The 15,068-nt window shown below is 45.5% G+C and overlaps 2 protein-coding genes across 2 annotated transcripts in view; one reads left to right on the top strand and one right to left on the bottom strand.

Moving 5' to 3' along the window:
- Positions 1-48: 48 nt before the first annotated feature.
- Positions 49-2,850, top strand: LOC130142360 (actin-like protein 7A). Its single transcript, XM_056324115.1, is given in 4 exon segments — positions 49-1,760; positions 1,762-1,853; positions 1,856-2,071; positions 2,074-2,850. Coding segments are annotated over 4 exon segments (795 nt in total). The 5' UTR covers positions 49-1,575; the 3' UTR covers positions 2,376-2,850.
- Positions 2,851-4,400: 1,550 nt separating this feature from the next.
- ELP1 (elongator acetyltransferase complex subunit 1) overlaps positions 4,401-15,068 on the bottom strand; it is a 31,816-nt gene continuing 21,148 nt past the window's right edge. Inside the window, exons 25-36 of the mRNA XM_056324110.1 lie at positions 14,759-14,882; positions 14,195-14,292; positions 12,797-12,998; positions 11,381-11,442; positions 10,838-10,900; positions 10,660-10,720; positions 9,749-9,862; positions 8,973-9,084; positions 7,687-7,814; positions 7,132-7,286; positions 6,054-6,132; positions 4,401-5,112 (exon numbers count right to left, since the gene is read on the bottom strand). Of these exons, the coding sequence (XP_056180085.1) occupies positions 5,045-5,112; positions 6,054-6,132; positions 7,132-7,286; positions 7,687-7,814; positions 8,973-9,084; positions 9,749-9,862; positions 10,660-10,720; positions 10,838-10,900; positions 11,381-11,442; positions 12,797-12,998; positions 14,195-14,292; positions 14,759-14,882 (1,266 nt within the window). The 3' untranslated portion in view covers positions 4,401-5,044. The remainder of the gene's footprint in view (positions 5,113-6,053; positions 6,133-7,131; positions 7,287-7,686; positions 7,815-8,972; positions 9,085-9,748; positions 9,863-10,659; positions 10,721-10,837; positions 10,901-11,380; positions 11,443-12,796; positions 12,999-14,194; positions 14,293-14,758; positions 14,883-15,068) is intronic.

Raw genomic sequence — 15,068 nt, 5'->3', positions numbered from 1 at the left:
TTTATTTTTATTCAGAAGCTGGAGGTGTTGAGCCTGAGGAAAGAGACAATGATTTAGAGGTCTTTCTCTTGATGTCTTCAGCCTATCACTGAAATTTCCTTTGAGTGATACATTGCAGAGGCTGCTGTGGCTGACAGCAAAACTGTAGAAGGGGAATGTACTGAGGGAGTATGGGTAGGATCATCAGCTACAGTGTGCCACTTTGCTGTGCCACACCATGGCTTGAGATTTCAGTGCTGCTGAACTTCCCTGTAGCTACGGAACAGACACCTCCCCTCACCAGGGTGCCAGCACAGTCACTGCTCAGGCTTTAAGAGGGGCAGCCTCTGTCATGTACAAGGATTCTGATTTATATACAAAAATACATGTATAATACACAATGACCAGCTTTACTGCTCCCAGAGTAATAAACTATCAAGGCTTGCAGTTACTTGGCTGCATATGTCGAGGTTGGTACAGAAATTGTGTGGTTTAATGCTGCCCTGTTTCTCCACATTGGGGATTTTGGTGAGCCCCTGTCATTCAGTTGTTGTCAAGATGTGAAATCCCAGATAGGCAGCAAAGCAGGAGTAATAAAAATCTGTTTCATGGTCCAGAACTAGTTTGTAGGGTTCAGTTTCATTCGAAGCTCATCTTTGACTTGTTAACCAAGATGTCCTCTGGTGAAATGACTTCAACAGGAAGAGCACACAGACCTTTTGTTATACAAGGAAAACACTGTTTGTAATTCTTGGTAATGTGTTCTGTGGGTAGCAGGCGTCCTCTTCTGTGCCCCCATAGAGCTGCATGTTGTTGCGTGCACTCTGATGGTAAATACTGACCTGTTGCTGCAGGAAAAGAACAAAGATGTTCCTGTAGTGGAGGGGGTGGACAGTGAGGGTGGGGGGTTGGCTGTGGCCTAATTCGAAACACCAGTTGCACTTTAGTTTTTCCTGATGTTAGTAAAATTATGCCTTAATTTAGAAAGTAAAATTAAACTAAAACCCCCACCCATAAAAATGACAATTGCTTTGTTTAGGGATTTGCTCTTGACCCAGGCAAACCAGGGCTTCACTTGGCCCCGAGGTGTAGTTACGCTAACGCTTAGCAACAGGAATTATTTTGGGCCAAGAGCAGTTGCAAATGCTAGAGAACTGTGGTTTTCCCCACACGGCAGACACAGGCCAGGCAGGAAAGCCAGGCTGCTTCACAGTTACATACGCTGTTTATGCCCCGTGGCCTGTCACATCTGCGTGGGGGTCATGTTCTTTAGTTAGTACCTCCCAGAGCAGGTGAAAGTGAAGCACAAACACTGCAAGTCAGTTGTCACACACTTGCACGCGGAGCACTGGTTTCTGAGGGGCCACCATATGTATGATGTCATAAGTCAGCAGCATTGGCAGAACTGCTGCCATGAGTGCCCCAGGCGCGCATCTGTTGCTTGCATTGACCCTGGGAGGAGTGGTGGCAGGGCAGTGGTAGTAACAAGTGTGTCCAGCACTCACTGTATGAAGCCATAGCTGCACAGGAAAGGTCTGCAAAACAGCCGCAGCGGCCACAAGCGGTTTGAAGCCTATAGGAGACAGCCACCTATCTATGACCAAGGGTAGCCTCAAGGCCATGAAGAAAACTAAAATGGTAGCTGTAGACATTGGCACAGGTTACTTCCAGTGTTGCTTTGCAGGGGATGCATGGCCTTACTACACTGCTTCATCTACAGGTGGGAAGCCCATACAGGAGACTGGGAACAATCAGAAAGAAACCTTTGTTGGTTTCTTTCTGTTCGCAGCATACCTTTTTAACACTCATCAGCCCAGTAAGACATGGCATACTGGTGGATTGGAACCATGTCCGAGATACTTTGGAGTGTGTCTTCTGGAGATGAAGACTCAGCCAGAGGACCATGCTGTTCTGGTGTCAGTGCCTCCCCTGTGTTCCATCACTGACAAGGAGAGAGATGCTGAGATGATGTTAGAAGGACTGCATGTGCCTGCCGTCCACATTGCCTACCAGTACTGTTTATCCATGTACTCTTAGGGAAAAATGTCAGCTCTTGTGGTGGAAAGTGGCCATGGTGCTTTGCATGTGGTTCCATCTATGAAGGTTAGATTATATGTAGCATCACTGGGAGAGGAGATTATGCTGGCTTGGACATCACAGGTTATCTCATGAATTTACTAAATGAGTCTGGAAACGTGTTCACAGCTCAACATCATATAAAAGAGAACTGTTGTTACACTTCTCTGGATCTCACACAGGGCTTGAGTTTGCCTGTACAGAAACAAGTGGATTATGAGCTGCCAAGTGGACGTGTTGTCACTGTAGGCAAGGGGAAATTCCTTGGTGGTGAAGCGCTCCTCAAACCAGCTGACAGCAGCAAGGGCTTTTGCAGCTGATGCTCACCTGTCTCAAGAACTGTGATGCTGATGTCAACAAAAAAATGATGGGAAACACCCTGCTGTGCAGGGGCAGCACTATGATGGACAGCTTTGCTGACCACTTCCAGATGGAACTGGCCAGGATGTGACCCAGTGACCACCTCGTCATAGCCACATCTCCTCAAAGAAAGTCTTGTCTTGACTGGTGGGTCTGTTCTGGCCTCACTCCACTCTTTCCAGGAGCTCTGGGTTTACTGGAGTGAACATGGAAGAACATGGTCCTTCCCACATTTTTAAGTGCTTGTGAGTAAGACACTGGGTGCCTTAAAAATATCAGTGTCATCAGCATGCCTGAATCAAATCAAGAGAACCGCCCTTCACCTTTTGCTGCAATTAAGAGATTTCTGCTAGAGCTGTGTTATTTTTGTGATACAGTGTGCCTGAAATAGTTTCTTTCTTTTGTAATTTGTATTTAATGAAGCTTGACAGCAGACAGGTGAGAGAATGAGGCTTCCATACAGCCATGTTTGTTCAGGCATTGGGAAATTTCTCAAGTGAACTCTGTATTTCTGCATTAATGGCTTACTTTAATTCCTGGTAACTGCATCTGTTTGTAAGAGCTTCCACAGAGCTCAGAAGAGCAAACTCAATGCGTCTGTAAAGACAGCAGCTAAGGCAGAACGTATTTCAAGATGGCACGCATCACCAAGAAAGTAAAAGAGCATCCCAGTAGAAATCAAGGGAAAGCAGACTCTTGGCCACTGCTGAAAAGAAGCTAAGGCTCAGCAACTGCAGGAGCAGGAGGCAGGACACCCCTGTGGAGGCTCACACACACTAGGTGATGCTTCCAGCTCCACTGCTGCTCAGTCAAAGTTCACTCAGGAGGGAGAAGGGTCGCGGAAGCCAATGGAGTTCAGTGATGAATTACCATATGCATGATTTAGAAGACTGGTCTTCTGCCTGAATGGCAGATTTAAAGTGATTGTACTGTGACAGAAAATCAGAAAAACCCATATACATACATTAAAGGAACTGCTGTGTTTAGGCACAGGCATGAAATCTCAGTAAGCTGGCAGTAGTTTTACCTTTTCTTGGGTCCTTTGAAGAGGGAACCTCTTTTTAGGCCATAGATCAGACTGCGTAAGACCTCAGCATTTCCTGGCATCAGGAAATTTAGCAATGTCAGGAATTAGCAGCGTCAGTGTCACATTTCAGTTGCAGGGCCAGAGCCTTCCATACCTTGGAGAAGACTGCAGACTCCATCATAACCACTTTCTTCAGGTCTGTTCAGACTATGTTCTGCTGCCATTCTGAAGACCCAGATCCACTAAAACACTCCTACCCTGTGCAGCTTTTCATGTGTTTTGCCATCCTGGGGCTTTACTCTTGGAGTATCTCTTTCCAGTGTAGTTATGGTGCTTGACAACAGGCTTAAGCCATACCCACACCGCTCAGAATATGCAACGTAACTCAGGACAGCTGGAAATAAACCCACTCCAATGCTTCATGCAACACCAACAACTACGTATACCGCTCTGCTACAACAACCCAAAGCCAGTACAGCACATACAGTGTGAGCCCACATGGCCATCCCAACATGATGGAGTTCCCGCATCACAACAACGAAGATCTGCAGCACCAGGCACACGCAGCGGTGAGCACACAGCCCACTGCTGTGTCATTGGACACCTCCAACAGACAGGAAGTGCCTTGCTTGTGCTGGCATTCTTCCACAGCACCTAACTGAAATGGCTTGCACTGAACACAGCAGCTGCCAGGTCAAAATTAACTGAGGGATGGTTTCCAGTGTCCCCTGCAGAGCTTGTCCCCTTCCTCTCCTCCCAGGACTGCTGCTGTTACTTCCAGAGTCAGGTTGCAGAAGTATTCTGGGGTAAAATCAAATTCTCAGGTATGAGGTTAGATCATTTCCACCTGAAACAGTTCTGCAGCAGCACATAGCATAATCACAGTACAGCTGCTTATCTGTCAGTGCCATACAGCAGCATTAGCTGATCTTTAAACTCAAATAATTTTCTGTGACACTTGACATCCCCCCACCCCACTTTTATTCATATTTTCCTCTATGCAAGATCTTCCTGGTGCGAATGGGCACACTTCCAGGATAGTAAAAGGCTGTTGGTACTGCAGGGTTCACTCTGATCTAACAAAGTGATTCTGATGAGAATCTGCTATTACCAACACCCAGCTTCAATAGGGAAAACACAACTAACTTGTTTAGTAACTACAGCAATTTGCTGCTCATACAGTGATATCTCTAAACCAGGCTGAACAGCTTAAAATGTGACCTGCCATCACGGCAGTTACCACCCATGAGAGGGAGCGATGGCAGAGAAGATAGTCTATCCAGCACTGGTGGAGTTGCTTCGTCCAGAAGAGAGGGAACAGTGGTGGGAGATACTGGATTCAACCAGCAGCAGAGCTGCACATGCTGTTACTGCCCAGCCTCACTAACCACCTCTGCAGTGGGATATGAGTGGCTGTCCCCATTGGCATGTTGCCATACAAGTCACAGTCACAGCTGCATCAGGTGGAGGGCCCCTGAACGTGCACAGTCCTAGGAACAGTGTATCAGAAATGCCAGGACAGCAATGGTTTCTGTAAAGATGTAATGAAATAATATGAAAAGTTAAAGAGTTCAGAGTCCACTGGGGTTCCTTTGCTTCTATTTATTGGAGAAGATGCAGCTTCCATTGTAGATTTTTATTGAGTTTTGGTGGAATCAGTAATTCTGGATCTGCAAGGCAAACAAGACCAGTGTCATAACAGTGGGTAACAGCAATATGGTTTCTTTAGAAGCTGTCAACTACTTTGTTTGCTTTTCTTTACATCAAAGGACACCGAGAAGTCTGTGGCACAGCACTTCCCTTTAGTAACTGATGACCAGCCTGCACGGCAAAGTGACCCCAGCAGAACCACTTACAAAAATAAGTTTCTGGGGCAAATCAAGTCCCCCCTCTGTTAAGTGTTACCATTCAGAATGAGAAGGCAACCATAAATGGCAGGAAGCAGAACTCTGTCAGGACTGGGACATCATACACAACAGCCAGCTGGTAGTGTTAAGTATCAGTAAGAGGCATGTAGTTTTCCTCGGAGCCAGCCCTGGCAAGTGGCAATAGGCAGGTCACATCTAGATGTTTTCTCCATGCAACTCCAGTACTAGTAGGGGAAGAGACTGTAGGACTAGTGGGGAAGAGGGAAGACAGAAGGGAGGTGTGACTAGCCCTTGCTGCACCTCTCAGTCCTAAGTTTGTATTAAGTGCAGGGACTTCAAGATGGCAAAGCACCACGACAGATGGTAGCCTGGCCTGGTCAAGAACCTGGCCTAGCTGCCAAAGCCAGACAGAAAAATTCAGTGGGTAAGTTACAAGCAGAATTATCTAACACACTCCCTAAGAAATCAGACTTCCAATTCCCTCACAACAGACAGGCAGTACACACACAGGAAGCCAGAAACACAATTCAGACCATATTGGCACAGGACTCCAGACCAAATAAAACCTTATTAAGAGGGCTGCTTACTTGCCACAGGGCAGTAGGATACAACACAAAAGCACGAAACTCCTACAACTGACCAAATGCTACAACTGTTGGCAGGTAGCAATGCTTGGGAAGCCTCAAAGCCCACTGACAGCACTGACATTTCACACCCACACCTAACTCAGAGCCTCAACTAACCTTGTACAATAGGAGTCATCATCCTTTTCTGCTGATAGGCAGCCATAATGCTGTTTGCAGTTGAATTGGGTCCCAGGACCTGTGTGAAGGAGCAATACCTATGTTACAACTTGCACAAAGCAAGGCTAAGAGCAGGGATACCTACAAAGAAAACTCTGCTGTTAGGTCTCCAAAATCAGAAGCAGCTGCCTGCAGGAGTGAAAACACTACACTGACCAGGAGTATGTGATCAAAGCCTGGTAATGTCTCAGAAAAGTTAGCACAGAGGCTGAAAGAGAGAACTACTTTCGGACAGCTTCTCAGGATGCAGAACCCTTACGGCAGCACCTACTTCTTCACGGTACAGTAAGTGTCATGACTCTGGACTACTTTCATTACAGTGCCAGCAACACTTGAAATTAGTCACAGCTGAGTCTGTGTGAGTCTCAGCTCCCTATCACATAGAACAGTTTTAATCTGTCCTTAGGGTCTTGCTTATCAGTAATTAGGGAGAAGATACTAGGGACTATCTTGTGTTCACCATGAACACTCAGAAATTTGTGTTATAAACAAAGACTTTTCCTTTGGAAGGGAACTAAGTGCAGTCATGATTTCCCTGTTCTACATTAAGCTGAAGCTTAGAAGGCTGACATAACCCTTCTTTTTGAAAAAAAAAACAAACCTCGTTACGATATGCTGGTTCAGACTAAATTGACCAGTCTGGGTAGCTTGTCACTTCACAATACCAGGTTAGACAACCACTACTCCAATACGTAAAAGCTGTGCTAACACTTCAACCATCACACTTAAAATAGAAAACAAGTGTTCCTACGTTCTACAGATTGCTTAAGATACAGCTTACAAAAAGAAGTCACCACTAGGACAAGGTAACACAAGCCTTACGAGACCTCTACATGTCCAACGTGGCTTTCAGTACAAGGCACACAGCAGGCTACACCTGTTGTACATATCTAAAGTGTACTGACTTGGTCTGGCAAGCCAGGGAAGGATTCTGGACTCTTTGCTGGAGAACGCAAATTACTGCTGAATACTTGGTATTGTATAGCAAGTGTGATAGGTATTGCAGATGAACACAGACCTGGTTGACACAGCTCTGCTGCAGGTCTGGAGTCCAGATTTCTGGGATCGAGGTCTCTATCAACTGCAAAACGTCTTCCAGGGCTTGCTGCAGTGCCCCAGCTTGTTCATCGTAACCAAACAGCACAAGCTGCTTCAGAAGGATGTGTATGTCTCCTGCAGGAGGGAACAGAAGCACAAGCAATAGCAATTAAAACAGGTATGCTAAACAAACAGCTGTATTTCTCTGGTATCAGGGCACAGGAATGGGAGCAGTAAATTAGAACTGGTTCTGTCCCTACCCAGCCCCTACAGTGCCTGTGTCTAAATGTGAGATAAATCTGTCATGGCACTGACAAGGTCTCATTTCTCTGCTCCCAAACTTAAAATGTGGAGAGAACGCATTATTACATGTTCTTCCAGGCACAGAGGCAGATCAACTAAATCAAGGTCCAACACAGATGGTCTTATGAACCAGGCAGCTTCTCTCCCCAGCACACCCATTCAGAACAAGAGGGGGCACACTGCCTCAGCTGTCCTCACAAGCTGTGGAGCGGATTAAGATCAAGTGTCCTACCCTTCACAGTCTCAACAGCACGAACATTTTCTCCCAGGACTTCCAGAAGTGCCGTATCTTCAAAAGGACTCCCCTCCTTCAAGCTGTATCTCTTGCGCTCAGCTTTGCGCCGGTTCTTTGAGGATCGTCTGAAAAGGAGGATGCTTGATTATAACGCGCACAATAGGATTAGCTCTAACAGGGTAAATCTGAAGGAACATCAATGGTGTGCATGAAATTTGTTACTCAAGTCCTTACTCTCTCCAGTGAGAGAGGATTGCATATAACTCTATGTATCTTTGTTTTCAATGCTACTCAACCAATATCCTTTGTGGTCTGAAACCCAAGTCAGTAGTTGGTCTGTTTCTCTGCTATGAAGTAGACCGCTCTATGTTCCAGCAAGGTTAAGGCACTGCTCTAAGCTCAAAGTAGGGTAAATTGTTTGGCAGTAGTCACTATCAGGCAAAGCTGAGCTCCACCTAAAACAATTTGGTGCTAGGGTCTGTGTTGCCTGTGCACAGTTTAATTTCTGCTATCTCCACAAGCTGTGCACTAATAAGGCTCAGCTCCTGCCCACTATCACAGGAAAGCAACTGCTAATCATAGGCCAGTACTAGTTGCATAACGTCCCCAAACAATAAGCACACTCTGACACTGGTATGCTGAATACTATGGTCGCATTTTCTTCTTCTTTTCATCCGGGCCACAGAAAAAGCCCTAAAAAGTCCACACTTTTCGCACAACTGTATTTTTCCACATTTCAGCTATGGAATTCAGAAGTGATCCCACAGACTACACTGGCCTCTTAACACACCGCACCTCACACGCAGCTGACATTCTCAAGAGCACTCAAAAGCAACGCAGACGCCCGCTGGGGGAAAACATAGGTATGACATATAGTAGCAATCTCCACCCATTGAAGTGCAGAAGAACACCCCTCAAGGACAAAGAGCACAAGCCACATGCACAAGCTGTTAATGTTTGAGGAGCTCTGCCCATATTCTGTGTCAAGCTTCCTATCGCCAGCTTCTCTGGCAACATGCCCAACACCCACAGAGCCAGCTCCTGTGCAAAGTCTGTGTTCTCAGCTCCTCTGCTGGGCACTCAGTTCCTGTTGCACTAGTAGCTTCTGGCATTTTCTGCTCTCTCCCTCCTGGTAAGAGTTAGAGTAACCACAGAACGCCTGTAATTAAAGCAGCTTCAAGGCATGCACAGCTGCAAGGAGAGGCATGCCAAGTATGAGCAAGCTGCACTCCCAAATGCTGATGCCAGGGCAGCCACTACCCAATTTGGAGGCAGATACCTACGCTGATATTCTTGAATTGCTGTGTGAATATTTGCTGTTCATGTCACTGGCTGTCACAACACTGCTGGTTTCAGAAAAAAGATCCAATTCTGGGCAATTTGGCGTTTCATAATCTGCAAAACATGTTAACAGCTGTCACAGTATGGAAAAAGGTCAGTTTTCCCAAGTTTCTCTCTGGGCAATCTCTGTAGCTTGTTGGAGAAGCAGCGTGGGCAGATTCGTTTACCTGCTGGCATTTCACAGCCTTAGAAGCTCTCAACCCCGCTCAGCCAGCACACAAGAAGGAACAGTAACTGCGAGAAGAATGCTCCTCTGCCCTGGTGAGGACTGTGATATTAAACAGCACAATGAGAGGGATGACAATCTCAGTGCAGCAGATCTGGACCAGGACAAAGCATTCTGCTTTCAGAAAATGTCCCTGAGCCTGTGTGAGCTGGCAGGTGAATCTGCACAAAGGACACACTGAGCACTGTCTGACCCAGCCAAGCTGGCACTGTGGAGACAATGCTGTGTCATTTTGAAGAGCTTTCAGGTGCATTTTGATACCATGAAAGCTGTGACACAGCTAGCACTGAAAATAAAGCTGTCTTTACAGAATAAGCAAGGTCAATCTCACATCCTAAATATGGTGTGAGGAAGGCATGAGAAGAATGCTGTTCTGCTGTTGTAGATACCACCTGAGCTAGAAGAGAGCACAGCTCCACCAGGGCAAATGGAAATCACAAACAAAAATCAGTTACTTATGCAGGAGAAAGTCATACGCATTTCAATACCAACCCTGCAGGCTCTCACAAGCCTTCTCCTTCAGCTCTCGGACCACTTGCAGACGAGTCTTATGGTGAAGAAATGCTGTTTTCTGAGAATCTAGGAAGATCATCTGACTTCTCTGAGCTGCTCAGTAAGAAAATCAGAATATGAACATTTGTGCAAAAGAACCAGAAAAGCGTATTTTTTACGTAAGAAATTGGAAGGAGCACAGTCCTTCAACAAGCTCAGAAATCATCAGGTGCAAAGCACACAAAAGAACTCAAGTGGAAGGAAATTCAAACCTTGTAATACAGGAGCCCACTGAAAAAGATACACCTGGATGTGGACTGAATTAACCTGCCAGAGAAACATTTTCTAGAACAAGAGTCTGTTTCTGATACAGGAAGAACAAAAAGCTCTGTGGCCAAATCTCTTTACATTCATTAGGTCCAAATTACAGAAAAAAATCCCTCAACTCATAACGCCTACTGCCCATAGCATGAAAAGCAAAAGCAACCAATTGTAACCAACCATCCCTTCTGGACGGAAGGGATAATACAGCTATCAAATCATATTTTTCAAAAACTACTCCTGCTAGCCATTTTCTTAGCCCATAGCTTTCTGCCACATGTGCTCTGGAACACGGACTGTCCTGCTTCTTCATGGACATGCAGACACAGCCACTTTTGCAGTTTGTGACTGTGTGGTCTGAAGAAGCTCAAACAGGGCTTGACTAAGCTAAGAGTCCACGACACTGCAGGGCTTCAAGCTGCATCGAGCAGAGCCAAATGCAGTTAACTGGGCAGCATCAGTTAGGCAGAATCAAAGCATCCTTTCATACAGCTTCCAGTACTGGACAGCTGTGACTTCCTACAGACCCAGTAAAGACCTTCTTCAGCCTCTACAGCACCGAGAAGTCTCAGATTCTTGCACTGATTCACCTTGTAGAATAGCAGGTCTGAAGTTGGTCTCCAAGATATCCAGTCTACCATACTTGTGAATCTGGATCAGGGAAAGGAAACAAAGTACTGTTTAAGGATCTAACTCAGATCCTACCCCTCTGTTCATGCAGTCTAAGAAGTATTTCCACTCTGGTTCTTGTGCTTTGAAATGTCTTACCAGTCTTAAAGCCTCTTCCCAGAGAGCCCCTTCTAAGAGCTGGACAACAGCCTCCTCATAGTCCTAGAAGGAAATAGGCTAGCAGGTTAGCAATACACGTTCAGGTAGCACCTATTCAGATGCACATTTCTATGCAACAGTACCACAGTCAGGACACAGCACAGTACTATGCCAGGTACTCTGATGTGCTGACATAAAACCACCAAACAATGTTACTTCTCCCATGCTGATGGGAAATCCCTCTGGAACTTCACCTTCCTTACTTCAGCCCCATGCTCCATCTCTCCTAGACAAAAAGCTTTTTAGACCAAAGCAGAGGCAGCTTCATGAGTGGCAAAACTCAGGGACACAGCATTCACCCCCACCCTGATCACTGCATCACCCAGACCTGCTCTGCCCTCCTGAAGAGAGACCACGGCACACTGTTTTTCTGTCAGCATGTGCGTAGTCACATGTGCCCCAGGAGAACAGAGAAAACACAGAGAGTGCATCTCTCTGAGAGAGGATATTACTGGGGCACAGACAGGAGGGTGACTACATTACCTGAGTGTACTGCTCCAGGAGTATGGCTGCCTCTGCATGCTTTCTCTGTTCAGCCAGTTTTCCTACAAGAAAAGGTGGAATTCAGCCTTTCAGAAGCATCTGGATTTTGTGCCACACAAAACTACAAAGTAGAAGAAAAACCCACTCACTGAAGCACTTTCTACCTGCTCACACACTTATTTAATCTGCCTGGTAAAAAGAAGGGCTGCCTTATGCCAAGAAATCAGTAACTTGCAACATCATCAGCCAGGTGCTTGTGAAATTGCTGTTGCTCATCCGTAAAGGCCAGCTGGAGAACATTCACCCCCCAGTCTAAGGCAGAAATAGTGAGAAGTCTCTTGAGTGGAGGGGGGCAGGATGTAAAAAGGAAACCTCTCTTCAAAGCTTCAGTGTATCGCAGCCTTGCTGTCTGCAAGGAGCACTTTGCCACCTGCTTGCTCTCTGTGGTATGGACAACCACTGAGTTTGTGGGATTCAGGGCTTCTAGTCTCCTTAAAGTCAGAACCAGCTTTGACAGTGGTTAGTATGTTACAATGCAATGTAAGACAGCAAGTGATACACAATATCAGAAAGAGAAAGCAAAGCAATCTCATCCAAGACAGCTTGTGTCTGCTCATTTTGCTAAATCACAGTTGTGATTTAAGATGGGCACCAGAAAAAGGCAGGACATGAAGGATCTAAATTGCATTAAGTGACAGAAAAAGAAAATACTGGACTATCCACAACTCTGGAAGACTACAGTCCCAGAGGCCATATTCCCACTGTGTAAATAAGCCCTTCAAAAACTCTGCCTCTGAGTAAAGAAGAAGTCAGGATGATGCTCCATTTCTCATGCTAAAATTTATGCCAGCTCCACTATACATCTCACAAATGCAGTCTGGTATGTCCTAGTGAGCACAAATTCTGAAAACAGCTACTTTTTTCTCCTGCTGGTCCTAGCTGCTAACAGGCTTTAAGCAGAAAAAAGTAAGACACAACTCTGAATTATCCAATAGCCTTTGAAGTCTGTGACTAGGCATAGTACTTATGTTAATATCTAGAGACCTCAGTCATGTCAGACACATCGAAGAGTCTCCATTCCCTGAGGTTAACCAAGGAGACAATTTGCAATAGCAGTTCAGCAACCAGCTGCAAGGAAAAAGTGCAAGAAACAGTCAGCATGGGGCAGCCAAGGCCACAGCTAGCTTGGCAACTCCTGGGTGCCTACCAGCTCAGCTCCAACATCTCTTGGTTCCATTGAGAAACAAACGTGTTGTGCAATTGTACAAACCCTTGGGAAACATGGGATCTTTGTTCTTCCTTTAAGAAAAATGCTGCTGAAGACTGAGGTTTTCACTAAATTTTATGGAAAATCAAATGAACCAAAATAACAGCAGCCAGTTTTGCCCTGCACGCTTTGATCTCCTGAAGGCCTACCTGCCATGCTTTGTGCCAGGCTGGACACCTTATCCTTCGTGTAACCAAGCTGTGATGCCATGCACAGGGCTTGCTGCCAGCTGCCACTGTTCTGAAAAGCATCAAGTGCTTTTGCAAAGATGCCAGCACGAGCAAATATCAGTGCAGCCTGTTCATGTAGCTGCTTCTGAACCAAGTACTCCCCATATGCATCACTGATATCCTGCAAGAAAGTGACAAGAGAAACAAGAAATCAGCTGTAGAGCCAGTAGCAGTCCTCCATTAGCAAAAATTAAGTGCCCATCAACAAAAGTCTACTTCCTCCTCCCCCAAGGTACTCCAGCAAAAATGTTTCCACTTTTAACTTTGTGTCCAGCCAAGGGCTGATGATTAGCACATGGAGACATTTCACAGAGCTGAAGCAAGAGACACTGGGTGGTACCTATCTCCCCACACTAAAGGCTGGGTAAACTACATACTGCAGGAAATCAGTTCCTTCTTCCCCACTCACATGAATGGTTTTTCGTTAGACAGTTTCCCTGACCCAGCTTACTTCAGCAGTTAAATACTGGCACAAGGGACTATGCAAGTCCTGCAGCTCTCTAGCCACACAAGCTGCTGTGAATCGATACCCTGAACTTCATTACAATAGGCAAAGCTCACAATCTCTATCAAGAAGCGGCAGGTGGATTTGACTGGAAACAAAGACTCCCAACGAGCCAGTTGGGAACAGTCCTCCCCCATGGGGAGAGTCATTTCTGCTTTCACTGTGTTGCAAACAGATTGAGTTTCTGTATTTCTCCTCTTACTTCTTCATCTACTTTTTACAAAGGCTTGTGTCTTATTTACAATATCTAAATCAAATTACATTAAATGCATTCATTTACATTTTATCTCAGCCTTGAGCAAGCTAAAGTTCTTCATTAATACTGAAACCAGTAGGGGGACAGTATGTGCTAGGGAACAGCACATCTTAAAAGTGTGCCAAGCTCTCCAGCACTCTTCAGACTAGTTTAAAGCTAACAAAGTGTCCTCATACAACCTGCAAGTGCCAGACAGAAAGCTGGTATCACAAAGGTGAAGACAGGAAGAAAAGTGTTTCTGTGGTTAACAGGAGTTCTCCAGCACACCACAGGACAGTGCAGCAGAAAATGGACTCCCAGGTGTTCTGTGGGTCACAGGATCAAACGCCTAACAGCCACTCCTTTGATCACCAGACCTTGCAGGGTTAACGCTGAGAGTCATTCCAGCTATTATCTCAGAGGAGGGTCTCAGACAACGAAGGAATAGCAATGACCTGCAGAGCTTGAACACAACCAGCTGCTGTCTCATTCCCACCCTCACTCAAGGTGTTGACGACATGCAAACACACACCTGAGACTAAAAGTGTGCACACTGCAGTGTCACATGCTTACAGACCTTGTACTCCTGCGTGCTGGAGGAATACAGCTTCAAGGCTTCACAATACTGATTCTGATCCTTCACCAAGTTCAGAAGTTCGGAGAAGTGTTCAGGACCTGCAGAAATAATTTATTTTTCATAGCAATAAAAGAGAAAGCGCAAGTCTCTCAACAGTTCCCTGCCAGTCTGGGTTCACTGGATCAAGAAGCAACTAGAGGTGCTTGTGTGGAAGAGCACACAAGCACCTATTCTGCTATTGTAAAATCAAGGTATTCTCTTCCTTGGATTTGCTCCGGTTCTGCCAGCAATATTGACTGGGGACAAGTCACCTACCCAGGAACAAAACAAAATTTATGCTTCGCAATCACAGAGCAGTACACATCCTTGCTCCTTTCTGCCCATGCCAATGTACACTACAAAAAACACGTAACAAAAGTAAGTTAACCATCCGCTATCAGGAAGTAAGATGACCTTGTGCAATCCTTCTCTTTCTTCAGCTATTTCCCCCTAAAGGCTCTCCAAAACGGAAATGTTCCACTACAGAAATTCTCCTTAAAGATGCTGCATGTGCAGGACACCTACCACATCTGCTGAGGTGCCCAAGAGCTTTTTTGTATCTCTTCAAGTGCCTGTCTATTGTATATCGCTGATAATTGGTTTCCATTTTCCGGAGGGTATTTAAGAAGGGCAAATATTCTTTTGGGTCCTGCAAAGAATAATAAAAACTGGTTGAGCTAATCCAGTAAGATCCTTATTTGGCCCCTATCTTCACCAAGAGACAGTCCCATATTTGAAATTGTACAATAATACACTAAAAAAGCTTTTTATATTTTTTTTTAATGTAAGCCATCTCAAAGAATCAATTCTGTATATGTACTGTTGCCAGGAATAA

The sequence above is a fragment of the Falco biarmicus genome, chromosome Z (assembly GCF_023638135.1).
Source record: "Falco biarmicus isolate bFalBia1 chromosome Z, bFalBia1.pri, whole genome shotgun sequence".
In the NCBI taxonomy this organism is placed as follows: domain Eukaryota; kingdom Metazoa; phylum Chordata; class Aves; order Falconiformes; family Falconidae; genus Falco; species Falco biarmicus.
This window is presented reverse-complemented; position numbering and strand designations above follow the sequence as displayed.